This window comes from Carassius auratus, unplaced genomic scaffold, assembly GCF_003368295.1.
Source record: "Carassius auratus strain Wakin unplaced genomic scaffold, ASM336829v1 scaf_tig00035131, whole genome shotgun sequence".
Classification (NCBI taxonomy): domain Eukaryota; kingdom Metazoa; phylum Chordata; class Actinopteri; order Cypriniformes; family Cyprinidae; genus Carassius; species Carassius auratus.
In genome coordinates, this window is record NW_020526206.1 from 83,855 (window position 1) to 103,880 (window position 20,026).

The 20,026-nt window shown below is 35.0% G+C and overlaps 1 protein-coding gene across 2 annotated transcripts in view; it reads left to right on the forward strand.

Moving 5' to 3' along the window:
* The first annotated feature begins 12,112 nt into the window (after positions 1–12,112).
* Positions 12,113–20,026, forward strand: part of LOC113081866 (GTPase IMAP family member 8-like) — a 33,239-nt gene continuing 25,325 nt past the window's right edge. Inside the window, exons 1-7 of one of the 2 annotated variants that reach the window (XM_026253769.1) lie at positions 12,113–12,180; positions 12,514–12,567; positions 17,375–17,416; positions 17,667–17,708; positions 17,810–18,487; positions 18,977–19,006; positions 19,100–19,786. In XM_026253769.1, coding sequence (XP_026109554.1) covers positions 12,552–12,567; positions 17,375–17,416; positions 17,667–17,708; positions 17,810–18,487; positions 18,977–19,006; positions 19,100–19,786 — 1,495 coding nt within the window. In that variant the 5' untranslated portion in view covers positions 12,113–12,180; positions 12,514–12,551. The remainder of the gene's footprint in view (positions 12,181–12,513; positions 12,568–17,374; positions 17,417–17,666; positions 17,709–17,809; positions 18,488–18,976; positions 19,007–19,099; positions 19,787–20,026) is intronic. The other variant, XM_026253770.1, reaches the window with a different exon arrangement.

A 20,026-nucleotide genomic window follows, 5' to 3' on the forward strand; every position in this document is an offset into this window, starting at 1 on the left:
TATAATAAAATCTATAATTAAAGAATTTATTAGGTCAGTAAACGCAAGTCCTAAAGCATCATTTGTATTATCAACGTGAATATTAAAATCTCCCATGATTAGCGCTTTATCAACTGTAACCAGTGCTTTAAGTGGGCCGGTATGCACCTGTACTCACTACCGCCACTTCCAAATATAGCTCTTGAGCTTACCGCCACCTCTCCGTGCGCCCAGAACGTGCTTTTTGCATACGGGTATGATCATTTGGACATTTGTTTTAATAGAGATTTTAATCTTTTGCCTGCGCTGCCGCTTTTCAGAGCGCCCTTCACAATGCAAGCTTCCTAATTCATCCCACCGAGAGCAGAAACTACATTACCCATACACCCTTAAGCTTTACAAGTTTCCCAGTTTTTAGAGCCTGTGTTTTAGAGAGTTTTTAGAGTTTCCCAGTTTTTAGACTGTGGGAAGTCGTGGCCTAATGGTTAGAGGGTTGGACTCCCAATCGAAGGGTTGTGGGTTCTAGTCTTGGGCCGGACGGAATTGTGGGTGGGGGTAGTGCATGAACAGCTCTCTCTCCACCTTCAATACCATGACTTAGGTGCCCTTGAGCAAGGCATCGAACCCCCAACTGCTCCCCGGGCGCCCACTGCTCTGGGTGTGTGCTCACAGTGTGTGTGTGTGTGTGTGTGTTCACAGCTCTGTGTGTGTGCATTTTGGATGGGTTAAATGCAGAGCACAAATTCTGAGTATGGGTCACCATACTTGGCTGAATGTCACTTGACTTTCACAAGTGAAAAGCTTTTGCTGCTCTCAGTAACAACTCAACGTGGCCGAAGATGGTTAATATGCTCTCCTGGCTTCAGACTCTGAGTACTAAAATAACACGGTCAGAATCAGATAACTCGCTGGTTGACACCCCACCAAGCCTGAACGATATCGCTGCAGGTCAGACGCAAGCTAATGAAGTAATGCAGTAGCTCTTTCAGATAGGGTGACCAGACGTCCCGAAAAATTCAGGACACTCCCGAAATCTAAACTTTTGTCCCGAATCTGGCCCTAATTGTCCCGAAAATTATACTAAAGCAAAATCTTGAGTAGTTATTGTCTGATAAACAGTAAAAACTGTCTGGGGAGGTTGAGTCGTCCTGCAACCAGCCCCCGACCGCTGCTCATTGGCTGCAGCATATTTTTTCTAAGTTCTAAAAAAATACCGTAGGCGACTAGGCACGAATTTAGATATCCATTTATCTAATTAGTCTATATGCACAAAGACAACACAACCTTTTTGTCCCCTTTTTGTTTTAAAGCTTGATGAAGAGAGCGCAAGTTGCTGCAGCTGTGAGGAGGACAGTGATGCGCGCGTACAGGAGTGATTGACAGTTCGCGGCACTGTGTACAAAAAATACGTTTAAGCTTATTAGCGTTAGCGTTACAGAAAGGTCTGATTTACGCACTGTTACAACAGTCATTGTTTTTTTTTTTTTTTTTTACAATGACATTTGAGTTTATGATATTAAAGTTGTTGTTTCTTGTGACAGACTAAAGAGTAATGACAGACGGTTGATCTTTGAATAAAAATGTGTTTAGTTAAGGTTTGACATTCATTATCTTTTATTTTAGGCTACGAAGTCTAATATCGTAAGCCCCCATCCCGTCACCCAAGACCGCAGACATCCCCCTTAAACCTGTATCCTGTTTTCTGGGTAACATTGAGAATATCATTATTGTTGCAACACCTCCACCACGACCAGTCTATCGAGGCTCATGCTTATAGCAGTAGTTTGGTGGAGTCGACTCATTTAGACCAAAATAATCATTTGGTTTTAGCCAGGTTTCAGTCAAGCAGAGTACATCTATCGGTGATCATTTCATTTACAATAACTGCTTTGGGTGTGAGTGATCTAACTTATGAGCCCAAACTTTAAAAAAATTGTTCATTTACTTATTTATTTTTCTGGTTTAATCACGATAAGATTTTTTTAATATCCTACATTAAATTTATATTTTGGACCTCACTATTCGGGGAACAGACAAAGTCTTAATGGATTGTACAGCGCAAGTACTTCTATCATTTGAGCGTGTAGAACACAAGTCATCATTAATATTTATTTGAGAATTGTTTTACTACACTGTTAGACCTTACCGGGTTTTTTTACAGTAAAATACTGGCAACACTGTTGCCAGCTAGTTGCTGTAATGAATCTTTAACAGTGACTAACTGGCAACAGTGTTGCCAGTATTTTACTGTAACTGAACCATTACGGTGACTAACTGGCAACAGTGTTGCCAGTTATATACTGTAAATAAAGAATTACAGTGAATAACTGGCAGGAGTGTTGGCAGTTATTTACTGTAATTACACGAAACCACTCAGTATAATACTGCATATAAATTTACTGTATATAATATATGTGTAACACCAGAATGACAATATTTTTATTTATTTTTTTTCTTTAAAAGAGAATGCATATAAAATGTTCATACAAATATATTTTATTCATTTGGGAAAAACAAATACATAACATGAAATATATCGCAAAATTTAACAAATCAGAACATATACTAAAATGAAAAAAAAAAAACACACAAAAACAACCACATTATCTATAGAATTGGCTAAATAACATCTTACAACATCAGTAAAAAATATAAACAAAATACAAGTATTCTTATTTCCTTAACAATATAATAACAAAAGTAAAATAAATAAACAACAACGCCAGTGTATGTTAGTAACTTAATTAATCAAGCATATTTTCAATAAAAGCAAATTAATGAAATCAATATTTACAAAAAAATTATAACCAAATAGAAATAATGTTTTCTTCCTTTACAATATTACACACACACACAAAATATGTAGTGACAAAATATAATACTCAGTCACCATTGACCCACATGATGTTCCAAACCTGTAATAATTCAACACAAATTAAATAACCAGTTTATGTCTTTATAATGAAAGTCTTAAGAAATACTTCTTTTGCTTACTTAATCAGATGTTTTCTATTTAAATTCACTATGGCTCTGCAAAAATTTATGGTCATGTGGATTCGCATTTTGAACCTTTCTTTTAACTGTAGACCCAGTTTTGCGGCAAAAAAGAAAAAAAGAAAAAAGAAATTAATTAAATACCTGTATTATGAGAACCAAGTACAACAACAAATACATATTGGCAAAAAAGATATTCCTTAATTAAAACCATGATTGGACATAACAATTTTTAACACTTACCTTTGAATAAGCTCAAGTGCACTGGCTGACTCCTGGTACTCAATATTAAAAAAATAAAAGCAACCAAAAAGCACAGAGAGTGCTGCAGCAAAATCCAGCTTCTCTTCAATGCAATGTTTCACTTTCCCCTCAATGCTGACCATCCACTTAGATGAGGTTAGAAGTTTATCTCCTGAAAAATGAAAAGTCACCCTAAAAACTGCAAAGAACACATAGGTTGTTTACTATATATTTTATGCTTACCATGATGAGCCTTGGTGTGGCTGGTAGGGTTTGCTCAGTCTCTATTGAAGTTTCCTTGAAAACAACATTACTATTATTATTTTTTTAATAAAAAGATTACTCAGCAAAAACGTAGCAATGTTCCCTTTAAAAGGGTTTATTTTAATAGTTTTATTTAATTATTTAAATAAAATTAGTGCATTAAAGGGAAAAGCAAACTTTTCTACCATCTCATATGAATTTGCAAGTGGAAGCACAGCTCTGAAAAATTACAAGCCACAAATGCACACCTTAGGACCTGACAGTGGAGGTTCGTCTGTGGATGCCTATGCATAACGTTATCTTGTTTTTATGACTGCCTGTGATTTCTGTGCATATGAGACCTAAACAAGGAGAATTTCTTAAATGTACAAGGGAACTTCTGCATTCCGCAGGCATATTGAAAATTTGCTCTATGTTGGTGTCTTTTTATATGTGCATAAAAAACACTAAGCTGGTGGAAAGGCACATTGCACAGTTTGCATCTGTACATTGTGGCAAATGTTGACTAACCAATTAAATGAATAAATAAAAAATTACTAAATAAATAAACAATCTTGAGTTGGTAAATTTTTTAACAATTCAATATTTTGCAACACCAAGGGATGTCACTCAAAGTTTTGAGGAGAGGCTCAAAACTCAGCTAACCATATAGCATTCTGGAAACAAAGGAAGTCCAAGAACAAATAATAATGACAAAATAATTTAACTTCACATAAAGTATTCTAGAAACCACACTTATATTTGAACAGTTTACTTACTCCTTGTGTAAGGTTCCATTTTAAGGCTTAAAAACGTGAAAACGTTGCAACTGGTTGACTAACGATGCAGGCTGAAAAGTAAACAAATGACTTGACCACCAGGCTGCCTTAAAGAGGCAACACCTTCACTTTTAGGATAAGGCAGTCAGTGCATGTGTATGTGTGTGTTAATGCATATTGCATAAATCCTTGGTTTCTGCCTGAATATGTGTACACTTCACAATATAATGTGGCATAATGCACTCGAGTAGTGTCGGAGGACAGTAATTTACTGATTAATGTTACAGTTGGTACCTGTAATGGGTACATTGAGTAATTTACTGTAATTTATTATTTGAGCTGCATAAATTCTTAAAGATGCACCTCATATTACAGTAAGATATTGTTCCCAAAAGATACAGCAAAACACTGGCTATTTTACAGTTATATACCCTAGAAAATACAGCAAGGGTTAACAGTGTGAAATCACCGCCTCCGATCAGCGCGTACAGTGTCGAGCTCAAAACAAACGAATTTATTCTTGTTTAAGAGCTTTTTTAAATAAAATATTACCACAAATGCACACAATAAACCCATTGTAACACTACAAGAGCTAAATGCAGGTGTTTGTGACCCGTTTAAGTGTGCAAGACTAGCGCGACTGGCAGAATAACATATATCTCTCGAGCTGCAGGATTCTGGCTTTCGTCGTACGAACGAACACATAACGGACAAGATTATTTCAAAATAGCTTGGCGAATATAAACGAAAACAGCCACGTGAACATAAACTGTTGAGAAATAAATCTGAAGTGGATATACTGGATTTGAATATTAAGTGACCGCATATACCAGCTGCTTCTGTCTTCAATTTTAATCTACATAAAAAATGAAATTCATTCATCTTGGCTGCTTTTTTAATGTGTGTACGTATTTATTTATTATTTTGCTCTAACAAGAATTAATCTATATTTAATTAAATCAATTACATTTTATTTTACATTTGATTTGTCCATTTCTGCATCTAAACGCCTAAAAACATAAAACATGCTCTATTATACTATTGTTAGCAATTTCTTTATCGTCCAATTTATCTGGTGTACACACTTTTATTTTCATAATAAACTTGTTTGTTAGATTATACACAGTTACAGTGGTCTATAATAAATATTAACAGGTTTTATTCAAGCTGTTTAGAATGATTGCAGTAGGCTAAAAACATTGGAAAACAATAACTGTTGTACTTTATATATTTTGTATAATTTCATAGTTTATGCATTATAGTTATAAAAACAAATAAATTTAGCCACTCACATAGAAATCTTAGGCCTTATCCTTTTCTTACAGTTTTAGGGATTTTTAAAAATCGTAAAAAACCTTATTTGTGCTGCAAATAATAATTTCAAACTCAAAAAGTAAATAGTCAGTTCATGCTTTATAAAGCCTTGTCCCAATATTAATAGTCAGTAGTAAGCAGTTTATAAATACAGCTATAAATAGCTTGTTTTTGGTTTATAAGCACATTTATTAAAAAGGAGAGTAAAGGATCAGTTATCTTCCTATGAAAAATAAAAAAATTAAAATAAACAAACAACAACACTGATTGATACAGAACTCAGAAATTCTATTGTGGATTTATGATAAAATCAGCCTGTAAATGAATTCATACTCCTCCAAGAAGACACAAGTAGTTCACACCAAACTTTTTTTTTAACATGAAGCCAATATACTGAGATGTTAAATTGTGAATGGGTTTAGGATACCTTAAATGGTGTGGCCATAGCGATTTATTAAAGTAACATAAAAAAATACAATAGTTATTTTACTATATCTTTAAATTTTTTCATTCCAAACTCTTCATAATTTTTTTATATACGTAGAAGTCATCATTTGAAGGAAGCACAGTAAGTTTCAAAGCTTTATCATTTTCAAGAGCCAGCATAAAATTAAAACTAACTTATAAATATGAAGCTTGCAATTCTTAGTACCAATAATGGCCACCAGATGGAGCTATAGGATTACTTTTAAATAATTATTGTAGAAACAAGTATGATTTAAATCATTTATAGAAATCTTTCAAAGAAAAATAATCTGAATTTTATGTATTTTACTGATAAAATGACCCTCACTTAATTAGAATAACAAGCTGAAGTATTGTGAACGGTATATTAAGAATAATTCTTTATAGGCTTTATGGACAGATACGTTTTGAGTGACTCTTGAAGGTTCAGCACCACATCCTCTTTTACCACTGTTTAAAGAATTTATCTTACAGAACAGATGCGAATGAATTTTGGATAGCTTGAATGGTTTTGTCGTGGTGATTTTGTGAAATAACAGTAAAAAAGTAACCAGTAAATGTCTTTTATTTATTTAAAGTGCAGCTTCTAAACACTTCAAAAAAATTTACACATAGAAGACCAGTCATTCTGAGGAAATATGCATAGTTTCATGACTAAACAACACTATATGGATGATAGAAAATTAAAAAACTATCATACATCTGATGTCACTCTGTCCCTCAGTCACTGTGGTTAATGTGTGTGTGTGTGTGTGTGTGTGTGTGTGTTAAGTGAATTAGGTGTGAAACTATCAGGGAGCATTTAGTCTCCAGCGCCAACATTTTACAGAACTGCCACTTTCCTGGAGTCTCAGAATTACTCGGTGTCAGGTTCTGAGAGATCTAAGATTCCAAAAAATGATTTAATTAGAATACCATGAAGTATTGTGAAATACTATATATTAAGACTTTATATATAGGCTTTATGAACAGATTAGAGAGACTCGTGAAGGAACAGCACCACCTCCTCTTGTCCGATGGTTTGAGGAATATATCTTCCAGAATCTGGGATTAAGATTTAGGAGCTCATTTTTATTCCATCTCCTTTCCTGAAAAGTCTGTCTTGCAGAATTGACTAAAAATTAATCTTCATATTAATTCCTAATTATTTTGCAATTCTTTTTGTCAGTTCTTCTTGACCTGTTTTTCTCTTCCAGCTTTCCTGGACTATTGTATAGCACTCATAAATGATTAAATAAAAAATAATGGTAGTTATTAAGATTTATATGGTTTGGAATTGGTAAAATGTGCTTGGAAAAAAATCACAATAAAACAATGTTGAATGATTGTTATATAAATATTGTTCATGTTAACATAATGTTTATAAATGGAATCTTATTGTAGAGTGTTACTAAAGTTATATATATATATTGTTCTGTGAATGTGATTTTAAAGTCTAGATGATTCGGATTAACCCTTTAACTGCCATATCCTTTAAAACCTCACTGCCAGAGGGATATTGTGAATGCATGTGCCCGCTGGGCACAGTTTACCTGATGCCACCGGGGGTGGCGATGGCACTGGTGGCTTGAGCCCGCCATCGCTGCTTGCAGCTATATTAAATCTGTTTGTATTTCTTTTTTTGGGTCAGAGTCTAACAACGTTTGTCAGGATTGGCTATATTAGTTGTTCATCATTATCTTTTTTTTCTACACATTTTATTCAGTCTTTCTAAAAATTGTGCCTGTGTATTCTTCAGACTGAACTGGAAAATAGTTTGGACGGGGATTTTTTTAAATTTATTTTTATTTTATTTTTTCAGAAAAATTTCCAACTAAACAGTGCTGTTTTGTTCTGACTCTCAGTTCAGTTTGTCTCTTGAGCAGCAGGTAAACACAGCTGATGGTGGTGTGACAGTGTGTAACCCACAATGCATTATAAATTAAGGCAATATGTTAAAAAATGCAAACACAAAGCGGGACAGATATCATCTATAATCCAAACTAATGTTGTAAATATGAGTCCATCTGTGTAGATAAACAACAAGTTAAACATGAACTTTCGAATTGCATTTAACTAAGTCAGTGCATCCAAATGAAATAAGCTCTGTTAATATGGTAAAAATTATAATACAGGGCCCGTATTCATAAAGATTATAAGAATCCTCTCAGAAAACTCTTAATTTATCTTAAAAACTTTTACGTGGGAGTTTTAGCTTAAGAGCGATTCGGGACCGATCTGAGAGCAACTCTGAGTAAGGAAAAGACAAAAACTTTCATCTTAGAGAGGAGGCGGGGTTGACCCCGTTGCTATGTATGACACAATCTTTTGAAGACTGTGATTGGTTGGTTGTCCAAGAAGGAAAAAAAGAGTGATTTTAAGTATAGGGTCTATTTTAATTCTCACTTTGAATTTACATGCGTAATTTTTCCTATTTGACCGTTCTCTCTCTCACACACACACACACACAAACACACATTATATGTGTGTATATAAATCCTTTTTTTATTTACCATGCTTTTAATTTCCTATAAGGTATTTGCTCTTTCCAGTTACAGTGATTGCTGTCCTATTTAAGTGGCGGTTTGAATGTTGGTTTTAATGTATCAAACATGGAATCAAAACCAAGAAGGGCAAGAAAGCCAAACTGGACAGAGGAACAGTGTTTACTGTTAGCCCAGTTAGTGGATGAACACAAGGCCATTCTTAAGAAACTCTTAAGCCTCTTAAAAGTCCCCGTCTGTGCTCCTAACAAGTTTGAATTTAAGACCTCTTTTAAGGGTTAAGATGCTTTCTTAATTACTTTTTTCTTTACTAGGATTTTTTCTGCAATTTTAAGAGTAAACACCCACATTTCTAAGAATTTTCTTAGAATTTTGTCACTTGTGAATACGGGGCCCAGGATTTAAGCAAACATTGAACAACATGAAGTCTCAAAATAAGATGGAAAACACAATGAATCTTTTGTATGAAATAATGTGGTTTGGACAGGATAAAAACAGAACTGTAACAAACTTGTTCCGGTCTTCTCCGCGGTTTTCATTTCTGTATCGGTACAGTACAAATGTTTCAGTGTGAGCATTAATCGTATGCATTCTGCCTGTTCTATAGCACTGTGTGAGGTTTGAGAATATGCGCCCCAGTACTGTGATAGTATTGGAAGAGAAGTACAACTGTTAGAAGTATGGAATATGATCAGGAAAATGGGGGGGAATAGAAGGAATTATGAGTTACCAGTGTTGGTCGGTGCAGACATGGCTGTCAGTAATCTAGATAAAGCCGAACTTCTAGTACAAACATTTAAAAAAGTTCATAGTTCAGATAATCTTTCAGAAGAAGCCAGGAAGAGTAGGAGTAGAACATTAATGGACTACCCAAATTTATTAGAGACAGATGAGATGTCAGATAGTTTACTTAACCTGCCTCTGAACATGTTTGAGTTAAGAAGAGCAATTATAAGTGCTCGGCAGACTACTCCTGGAAAAGATGGAGTATGTTACAAAATGTTGGCACACATGACAGATACTACACTGGAAATTGTTTTAAAATTATTTAACCTAATTTGGGATACTGGTCAACTCCCTATTGTTTGGAAACAAGCAATAATAGTACCTATTCTTAAACCTGGGAAAAACTCATCAGATCCTACTAGTTACAGGCCTATTGCCTTAACTTCTCATTTATGCAAAGTAATGGAAAGAATAATCACAGAAAGAATAACATACTTCTTAGAGAGTAAAGATTTATTATCTCCTTATCAGAGTGGATTCCGAAGGGGTCGGAATACAATGGACTCTGTATTATGTCTAGAGTCAGACATCAGAAAAGCACAAACTAACAAAGAAGTAGTAATAGCTGTCTTTTTTGATGTGGAAAAGGCATATGATATGCTCTGGAAAGAAGGATTATTAATAAAATTAAAGTCTTTGGGAATTGGAGGTAAAACATATAATTGGGTTCAAGATTTTTTATTAAACAGGAAAATACAAGTAAAAGTAGGTGAAGAATACTCCAGTGTGTATACAGTGGAGAATGGAACACCACAAGGTAGTGTATGTAGTCCGTTATTGTTTAATATAATGATTAATGATATTTTCTCTCAAGTTAAACAAAACATTGGAAAATCTTTATATGCAGATGATGGGGCTTTGTGGATTAGAGGTCGTAATATAACATATATTAATAAAAAATGCAAGAAGCAATAGTTGAAGTTGAAAAGTGGGCTAATAAATGGGGGTTTAAATTATCTGTAGCAAAAACACAGGTCATTTGTTTTTCAAGGCGCCATAAAGTCACACCTCTATCTTTAAAATTATATGGGAATCCTCTGGAGCAAGTCAAATCAGTAAGGTTTCTTGGGGTTTGGTTTGATGAAAAATTGACATGGAAAGTTCAGTTGGATAAAATTAAGGATAAATGTAAAAAGATTATTAATATTCTTCTGTGTTTGTCAGGACAGGAATGGGGAGCAAGTAGAACATCTCTACAAAATATATACTGGGCACTCATGAGGTCTGTCTTTGACTATGGATGTATAGCTTATATGTCGGCAACAGAATCAAATCTCAAACAATTAGATGTATTGCAAGCTCAAGCCCTAAGAATCTGCAGTGGATCATTTAAAACATCCCCAGTGTCATCAATGCGGTGGAAATGGGAGAAATGCCTTTAGGCATCAGGCGAATGAAGTTGATGTTGACATATTGGGTTAATATACAGGGACAAAATGTTTCACATCCTGTCAAAAGTGTATTGAAAGAGTACTGGGAACATAATGAAACAAACTTTGTAAGTTTTGGGTGGATAGGTGATGCAAAGGCTAGGAATATAGGTTTATGTCATTTACAGTACAGCAATACAGTATCAATATCCTCCATCCCTCCATGGTTATTCCCCTCCCCTGCTGTTGACCTCAATATGAAGCGGGAAATAAATAATAAATCTAAACAATTTCCAGTATGTCATATAGTGAGGAATTATTTTGAGATGCATTTCCAAGATTCAGTGTTTTTATTTACAGATGGATCAAAAGATCCGGAGACAGGATATGCAGGGGCAGCTGTATATATTCCAACATATGATTTTTATATCAAGAAAAGAGTTACCAATCATTTGTCAGTTTATACAACAGAGTTATTAGCAATATTATTGGCCTTACAGTGGTTAGAGGAGAAAGAAATAATGTACACAGTTATTGCATCTGATAGTTATTCTGCACTGGAAAGTATAAAATCTGGCAGGTCATCTTTTAGAATGGACATAATTAATGAAATTTTCCATAAGATATATAATTTGAAGGTTAAAGGCAAAGAAACACAATTCATTTGGGTTCCTGCTCATGTTGGTGTGGAAGGAAATGAGAAGGTGGATATTCTGGCAAAACAAACTCTAAAATTAAAACAGATAGATCTACAAGTTCCATTAAGCAAAATGGAAGCTAAAGAATATATTAGGAAATATGCGTACTCAGTATGGCAGATACATTGGGATGATACTGAATTAGGCAGACACTTACATAACATACAAAATCAAGTTGGTTCTGGGAGGAGGGAGAGCAGGAATCGTAGAGAAGAAAGTATTATAACTCGGATGAGAATAGGTCATACAGGACTTAACAGTACACTATATAAGATTGGAAAGCATCCAACTGGGGAATGCATATACTGTTGTCAACAAGAAACAGTTGAGCATGTACTTTTTCATTGTATGAAATATAATAATGAGAGACATCACCTTATTCAGTCACTTAAGATAGCAAAACATCATGACTTTACATTGCCAGGTTTATTAGGGAAAAAAGATAGCAAGTTGTATGATTATATTATTAAATTTTTGAAAGTAAGTAAATTATACAAAAGAATATAATTTGTTTTGATTGTTTGTTTGTTTATTTGTTTTGTATTATTTTCCAGTTTGTTTATTTGTTTTGACTGTTTTTTGTTTATTTATAAGCTATATACAAATAATATCCTTATCCATACTCCATTCCAGTCGGTGGCGGTAATGCACCAATAAGTTAGGTTGCCAACCGCCAATAAACACCAAAGAAGAAGAAGAAGAAGAGAATATGCGCCCTCCTGTGGTGGATTTAGTTCATACAGGCTCGTTTCTACAGTGTGACATTTACTTTCAGTTTGGAGAATGGCGAGTCGTTGGTTGTAGCCTGTAATGGCGCACATTTCGGGTAAGATGTTAAACCCTCATATTTAATACATGTACGCTTTATCAAAATAATATTTTACAAGGATGAAAATGATAATTTTCTACTGTCTTAAAACGGACTTACTTGAAGAAATTAATACTCCGGAAGCTGCTGATGTGTGCTGACGTGTTTGTGTTGTCAGTTTATTACTTTGTAATAGCTTATTATATTGAGTTGCAAACTCTTATTACCTGACTGGATTGAGATTTTAATGACATGAGCGGAGCTAATCACACGCGAATATTAGTAGCTTTGAATCTTAATGTATTTTCTAATAAGCGCATGTATTTCTCTCTTCGCTGTTTTCCCCCTCAGCCTGATTTCTCGTTTGATTTTGAAACTTGGAGGCAGAAATGGCACAAAATCTACGTGAGTATCAAATTATAACAAATTAACGTGTTTTATTTAGAGACCCAGTCTTATTAAAGTGTTGCTAGTAGGCCTATAAACGATCGTTCCCATTATGTTAGCATTTAACATTGCATTTCTAATTCCATGCTTTATGGCCTACAAAACAACCGTGAACAAGTCGTCAATTTAAACCTAAGGCACCAATACAGCAACCTCAAACAACGAATGATGAACTTTATAAACTACATTGTTCCCGAGTGTACGGAAGATGTCATAGTGCGGGAGTAGGCCCAAGTGACGTAGGCCTAGGCCTATAAAGTGTTGGGATATAATATTATTTATGTGTTTTTATTTGCTCTGAAAGCAGAAGCAAAAAAATAACACTATGTTGTCCCAATTTTATAAACTAGGGGAAAGCACATGTAAACATTTAAACTGTGTCTTTTATTTTATATATTATTTTAGTTTCCTGTATGTAAACAACAGAGGCCTGCTGTGGCATTGTGACATAAGGAGACTAAGTCCTCACAGGTTTTTTTTTTTTTTTCAATGTGAATGCATGTCCCAGTTACTTTCTGTTAAAAAAAAAAAAAAAGTATTCAGTATAGTATTTGATAGTATAAAATCATACTATCAAATAATTATAATAATAACACACACACACACACACACACACACACACACATATATATACATATGTGTGTATGTATGTATTTAACGGAGTTTAAATAATGCTGTTAAATTCATGCATTAATTGGGGGGAACACGACATTGGCACTCGCATTTGTGTGCATGATATTGTGGGTGGAGTTATGTAATTACCAGCAGAGTCTCACATCTCTCACTGCTGATTTATGAGCAACGTTGATGCTTTGATAGCCTACACTAACCAGCTTTTGGTCGTGTTTGTCCCAGTTTTGTCTGTCCCAGGCCAGTAAAGCAAGACTTGAGTAACCATCCACCTGCTCTCCGTGTGATTTCATCCACACACACACACACACAAACAGTCACTGCATTGTTGAATTTAAACTACTAATGAAACTTTTTTTTTTTTGGATGCTGACATTTATTGTAACTCCGAAGCAGTTTCTTTTTGTATTAAGTTAAATATGTAAGAAATAACTGATGATTAGAAAAATAATTCACGTTGTAGCCGTTACACCTCGGGTGTGCATTATTGTTCTAATAATTTAATGGCCTGGAGTAAATTATTCCACTTATACTACGGTTACCACACCTCAAAATATCAATCAGACATATTTAAAGGGATCCGTCTGGTTCTTGTACTTAAATTGCTATTGTGAGTAGGACTATTTCTTCCGAATCTCTTCCAAAGCCTCTTTTGCTATTTCCAGAAAGTCATTTTAAGACTGGTAATGGAAGCTTGAGCCATTGACAGCATTCCAATGCAGTTATAAAAAAAAAAAAAAAAAAAAAAACTGTAACCTATCGGTTTGTGTAAATATCCTGATGAGACGTCACCTCGCTCGGAGTCTTCACTGGAGCATCATTTCTCGGGTAAAGGATGATTATATGTGGTTCTACCATCAACGAAGTGGAAAAAACAAACTTACAGAAATTGAGGTGGTTTCTATAAAGCTTTTAGTTTAAAAAAAAAAGATGATGAGCTTTTCCCTTCGGAAGGGCGTGCAAATCATAGGGTGCCCCCATCCACATTCAGCTTATGGTCAAAACAAGTGTCTTGCAGGTATTCAACTTCATCTACAACGATATCGTTGACTTGATTGCAAATAAATGCACAGACACTTTTTAACTGAACAGAGATGACATCACTGGTCCATATTAAAAGTAAACTAGCCTGTAAAATCTACACAGTGACCGCAAAACTACTGCATTACAACCAGAGATCGACCGATATGGTTTCTTCTATAGCCGATGCCGATGTTTAGAGGTCAGGGTCAGCCGATGGCCGAAATCTGCTGCCGATTTTTAGGGCCAATATCTCAAAGTTTTCCCCTTCATTTGCATGCTAAAATGTCACACTAATAATAAGTGGATGCACAAAATTTCTAAACTTATCATCATTTATTGAGCACAGACAGAAGTCAATCATCAGTCAATCATTTACAAAAATGTTTTAGAGCATTTATCAAGCAGAATTTTTCAAGTTTGTTGTAACATAAATGTAAACTTAAATATGCATTTAAATAAAATGTTATAAATAAAAATCAATTAAACTGAAAAATACAAAAAAAAAATATATATATATAAAATAACAGTAGTGCTGCAAACACATTAGCAACCAGCAACATTTGTGTTTGGTATAAAAGACACAGAACATCTAAAGTGCATTCTAATTTCAAACTTACATCGCAGTCTGTTCATTATTAAAATAAAGTACAGTCAACCAAACATTTAAAAGGTTACACTGGTCTGTTTAATTAGACCGTAGTATACCGGTCCACTCTGCTGTTATGCCAAGAACGTTTTTGCTCATGTGAAGAGGATGATCTTTTCCATCTAGTTTACATTTAAAAATTTGTAAAAAAAATTATAGTTTAACATTCAGATACATTGCGAATGTGAAAACATTTGGATATGCGCAGAATGAGACCTGAGCAATAACCTCCAAATACATCTAGTCAAATTTTTAAAAACAAATAGGCCTAGCGGAACGCAAAAATTCTAAGTCGAATGTTTTACTGAACAGGATCAAACAAAAAAAGTACTGGTCATAATACTTGCATAAAATATTTGATGTGAAAAGGCGGTTCACTGACTGCGCAGCACAGCCACAAGCACCACAGTTACGTTTGGGATAATTTTATTTTTAATACTATAGTGTAATTTGAAAACATTGCAATTGCATTTTAAAATACAACAACGAGCACCACGAAACCATTTAAAGAGGCGCATTCAGCGGTCTCCTTGATGGGAAACAGTCAACAAAGTAACATGATCTCAGACATATGGCGCACTCTGTTCATTTTATCAAATTATCATAATTACATCTATTCATTTTACAGTCCTGCTACTAGCATTTTATTTAGACTAAAACCCCTTTAATTCGGGTGAGAAAGCTTTTTTTTTTCAAGTGGCTTTGCACATAATAATAATAATACCGCTGAAGACGCATTTTGCAGTATTAAGGTTATTAATTGATCGTTAATTTAAACGTCGATCTATCATGGAAATTATCGAATATTGACATCCCTAAATTCAAATGAGTTGGATGGAAACCTGGCTATTGTCTGCATCAAACCACGCTTCCGAACAAATGTGATTCAAGGTTCTGGGCAGCTCCAGGACAGCTGTCTCTCCGAGCACGCTGCTGTCTGTGAGCGGCGGAGTAACGTAGACCTCAATCACGCTGCAGTGTTTGTTAGAGCTGCCAACTTCTCCACCCCATTTACAGAGTGAAATTCCTTGACTACCTATATCTCCCAAGGACTGTTGTTGAATCTTCCAAAAGTTTTGGCTTGGGGTCCTTCACATGCGCAGCACTTTCCACTGCAACAATAACACGGGGCTGCCCGCTGACGTGCCTGACTTTAAATCGGTGCTACTAAACATGGATATCGGCCGATGCCGATATATTAAAAAATGACAAAAATAGGCCCGATATATCGGCCGAGCAATATATCGGTCGACCTCTAATTACAATACAACTACTATCAGAGGAACTAATTCACTAGAAATCTGATTAATAATGGTTCTAAAATAGTGGTGCCCAGGCTTATGTAGCAGACTTCAAGTGGTAATCTCCGGACACCACAGAAACTCATCGACACCACGATTGGGATGATGAATTTATTCCTTAAACAGAGTAGAAGACATCAGAAGGCCTAATCTCTCATTTTTGCATTGAAAGATTCACGTGCAAACGAAACACTCAATTTAACACGGTTAAAAGTACCACTTTCAAGGAAAATGTGCTAATCACAGGGATACAAGTTACGACAGATACTCTTAACAGTGTTTTAACATCATAAATGTAGGGATTACATTACAAAGAACCGTTAATGCAAGCTAAATACGAGAGAGAAAAACTACCTCTGCTTCTCCATTCACATACACCGTGCATCTGAGCGCGAAGCTTAAAGGAGAAGCGGCATGTCTCTTGCGTGTCCCACTAATTAAGGCCTCACCTACAACAATTGATAGGAACTCTCAATCGGAACCAATGTAAATAAAACTTAATAAAAATGCTTTTGATACAAGTTTTTCTAGAGTTTTTAACTAGATTTACAGAACAAATTCCTTAGACATAAAAAAAATCTAATTAAACAGATGTCTTAGTCAACTGGCTGCACTTACGTGAGAAACAGGGTGTGTAAACATACAATTGACTTGACTTAAATTCTGTATCTCCTTGCTCTCTGAGACTAAGAGACTGCAGACCATGAGGCAGGTTTTTTTTTTTTTTCAACACAGGGTTGGGCAGAGATCAGCAATCATTCTGACCACAGGAAGCTGAATTGTTCAGACATAAAAAAATACTTGGCTGTTTCTATCTATAGTCGTACTTGATCTACCAGTGGCTCAGTTACAATCTAGAAATACAGAGGGAATCTGATTTTAATTAACATTTTGATACAAAGGCCTTAAAGTATTTCAGCTTAAATTATTCACAAATGTCAAACAGTAAAATCTGTAATATTTGCATTGCCGTCTTAAAACTATTCATTTATTCAATATTTCACCTTTATTTGAGTTCAAGTAGATAGAAACTTGAACACTTAGTTACAGATAAAAATGGCTTTGTAATATGTGCATTGTCCTTTTACTTATTAACGTGTTGTAGTCAGTAAGATTATAATGCAGATATTAATATCTGTTGAATTTTTATTTTAATTTTTTATAGAGAGCAAGAAAGAGCAAAGTTCATCTGGTAATCGTCCCGCCAGTAAGTGAAGGAAAAAAAAAAACTATGATTGACAAAAACATAGCATTAATATTAATTATTAACCTGCATTTTATGTGAAACAGGATTAATGTTGTAAACCATCAATGATTAAACCAGACCTAATGTTTGCATGTTAATTCTAACATTGTTCTGCACACATTCACTAAATCCAGTCAGTCATGATGATTGTGAAGGTTCAATCATGTCATATTTATCACATCTAATATTATATGGGTGATGCTATTTTTAGGGAGCCAAAGGCGACGAAGTCACAGTGGAGAACGGCCTAACAGTAAGTTCATTAAATTATAGCTATATTATAACCACAGACTTTATTTTTTTTTTTTCTAAATATTTTCGTGAAAGAATCAATTAATGTGTTTTGTGTTTCAGTGTGTGATCTGAGGATTGTTATTCTGGGGAAGAATGTACCCGAAAACAGCAGAGTCAGAAACTCAATCCTGGGAATAGATGTGCATGAGAGTGATGCACCTATAGAGCAGCACAATGTGCTGAAAATCAGTGGAACAGTGAAGAACAGACACGTCACAGTCATTGACCCTCTTCATCTGCTGAATCCTGACATCTCAGATCATCAGATCACACAGACAGTGAGAGGGTGTGTGAATCAATCTGATCCAGGACCTCATGCGTTCTTAATCATACTGCAGTATAAAGACTTCACCGAGGAGGACCTGAGAAAAGTGAAACATGTGCTCAACAAATTCAGTGGAGAAGCGATAAAACGCTCTATCGTTGTCACGACTGATGAAGAGAGAGATGACTCGTACATTCATCAGTTAATAAAGGAGTGTGGAGAAAGACATTTGGAGTTTGAAAGAGAAAACCCAGAATGGCAATCTGACATATTCCATAGGATTGATAAGATACTTCAGGAGAACAAGGAAGAATATCTCACATGTGAAATATTTCATGATGCTGAAGGAACATCAGTGGATGAAGAGCGAAGATCTCATGGTTCAGTCAGATCAGAGGAAAAATACAAAGAGCGCTCTTATTACAAAGATGATGGAAAACCCAAACAGAGCAAGAGAAGTGAAGGAAGTCTAAGTATGTTTTCAGAATTTATCTTCTTATTAGGCTAATTAAATAAAATAACTAAAACTACATTTTAATAAAAAAAAAGAAAAAGCTTCCAAACAAAACAGGAGCTTCCATATTCAGTTTGACTATAAGCAGCACATATTTTGTCACTGTTATTAAACTTGTGGGATGTGCCCTGTGTCCTGGAAAGTTTCCAGCAGAGAGAGTTTCAAAAAACCTGTACTGTTAATCATTCTCAATGAATAAAGTGTACATGTGAATAATGTATAATGAAAAACTCAAAGGAAGTGAACTGGAACAAGAACTCAAGAATTAATTAAGGAACTGGGAACAGCTTTAATGCTCCAAATAACAAAATAAAATATGCTTAGAAAATAAAAGCAACAACAACAAAACAGTTTATATGAAAGATGATTGCAGAATGACAGAATACAGCATAACTATTTGTACAATGTCAGACATTCATGTTTTTTTGTTTTTGTTTGTTTTTTACAGTTGATATAAGAGAGTGGATTCGCTCCAACTGTAAGTTGAAGCAACTATTGGAAGTTAAGAATTTCATATTCTAAAATGTGGTTGTTGTTTACGGAAGTCTAATGTTTTTAATATGTTTTTCAGTGCCAGCTAATTACTCTGGAAAACAGAAGCTGAACCTGGTTCTGTGTGGAAGTGATCCAACATTGAAAGTCTCTGTGGCCAAACTTTTACGTGGAAAAACTATAAAATCTTCACCTCAGAGAGAGAGCAGTGAAGAGTGTGTGAAGAAAGAGGTGAAGATTCATGGTCGTCAGATCAGTGTGATAGAGCTTCCAGCTCTGACTCGTCTCTCAGAGGAGGAAGTGATGCGTCAGACTCTGCACTGCCTGTCTCTCTGTGATCCTGGAGTTCATGTTTTCCTCCTCATTGTTCCTGATGCTCCACTTACTGATGAAGACAAAACAGAAATAGAGAAGATACAGAAGAACTTTTATTCCAGAGAGCATTTCATAGTAATGTTTATCAGTGAAGGCACTGTTAAAAGTCCAGTGACAGACTTCATAAAAAACAGCCCAGAATCTCAGAGGTTAATCAGTCTTTGTGGAGGTCGGTACTGCGTGATGGGTTTAAAAGAGCATGAAAGCTCAAGACAGATCCCAGAACTACTGGATTATATTGAGAACATGAAGACTGAACCATATTCACTTCAGATGTACATGAAGGCTCAGGAGAACAGAGTCAGATGTGAAACAGAGGAGAAATATGAAGAGAAATTGATGAAGATGGAGGATGAAATCAAAGAGTTAAAGCAGAAGATTCAGTCAGAAGGTGAGGATTTTTTCATCATCAGAATGTAGAAATAGTTCGCTCACAATGATGTGTGTTCTCTAAGTCTGTTGTTAGAGGTTCCTCATGGATTGTCAGTGAAGAAAGTCTTTAGCTTCATGCTTTTTATATTTAAAAGGATAGTTCAACTAAAATGGAAATATGCTGCTAAATGTTTCACCCTCAGGCCATCCAAGATGTATAGGGGGCTTTTTTCTAAAGTAGAACAGTAAAGAAGGTGAT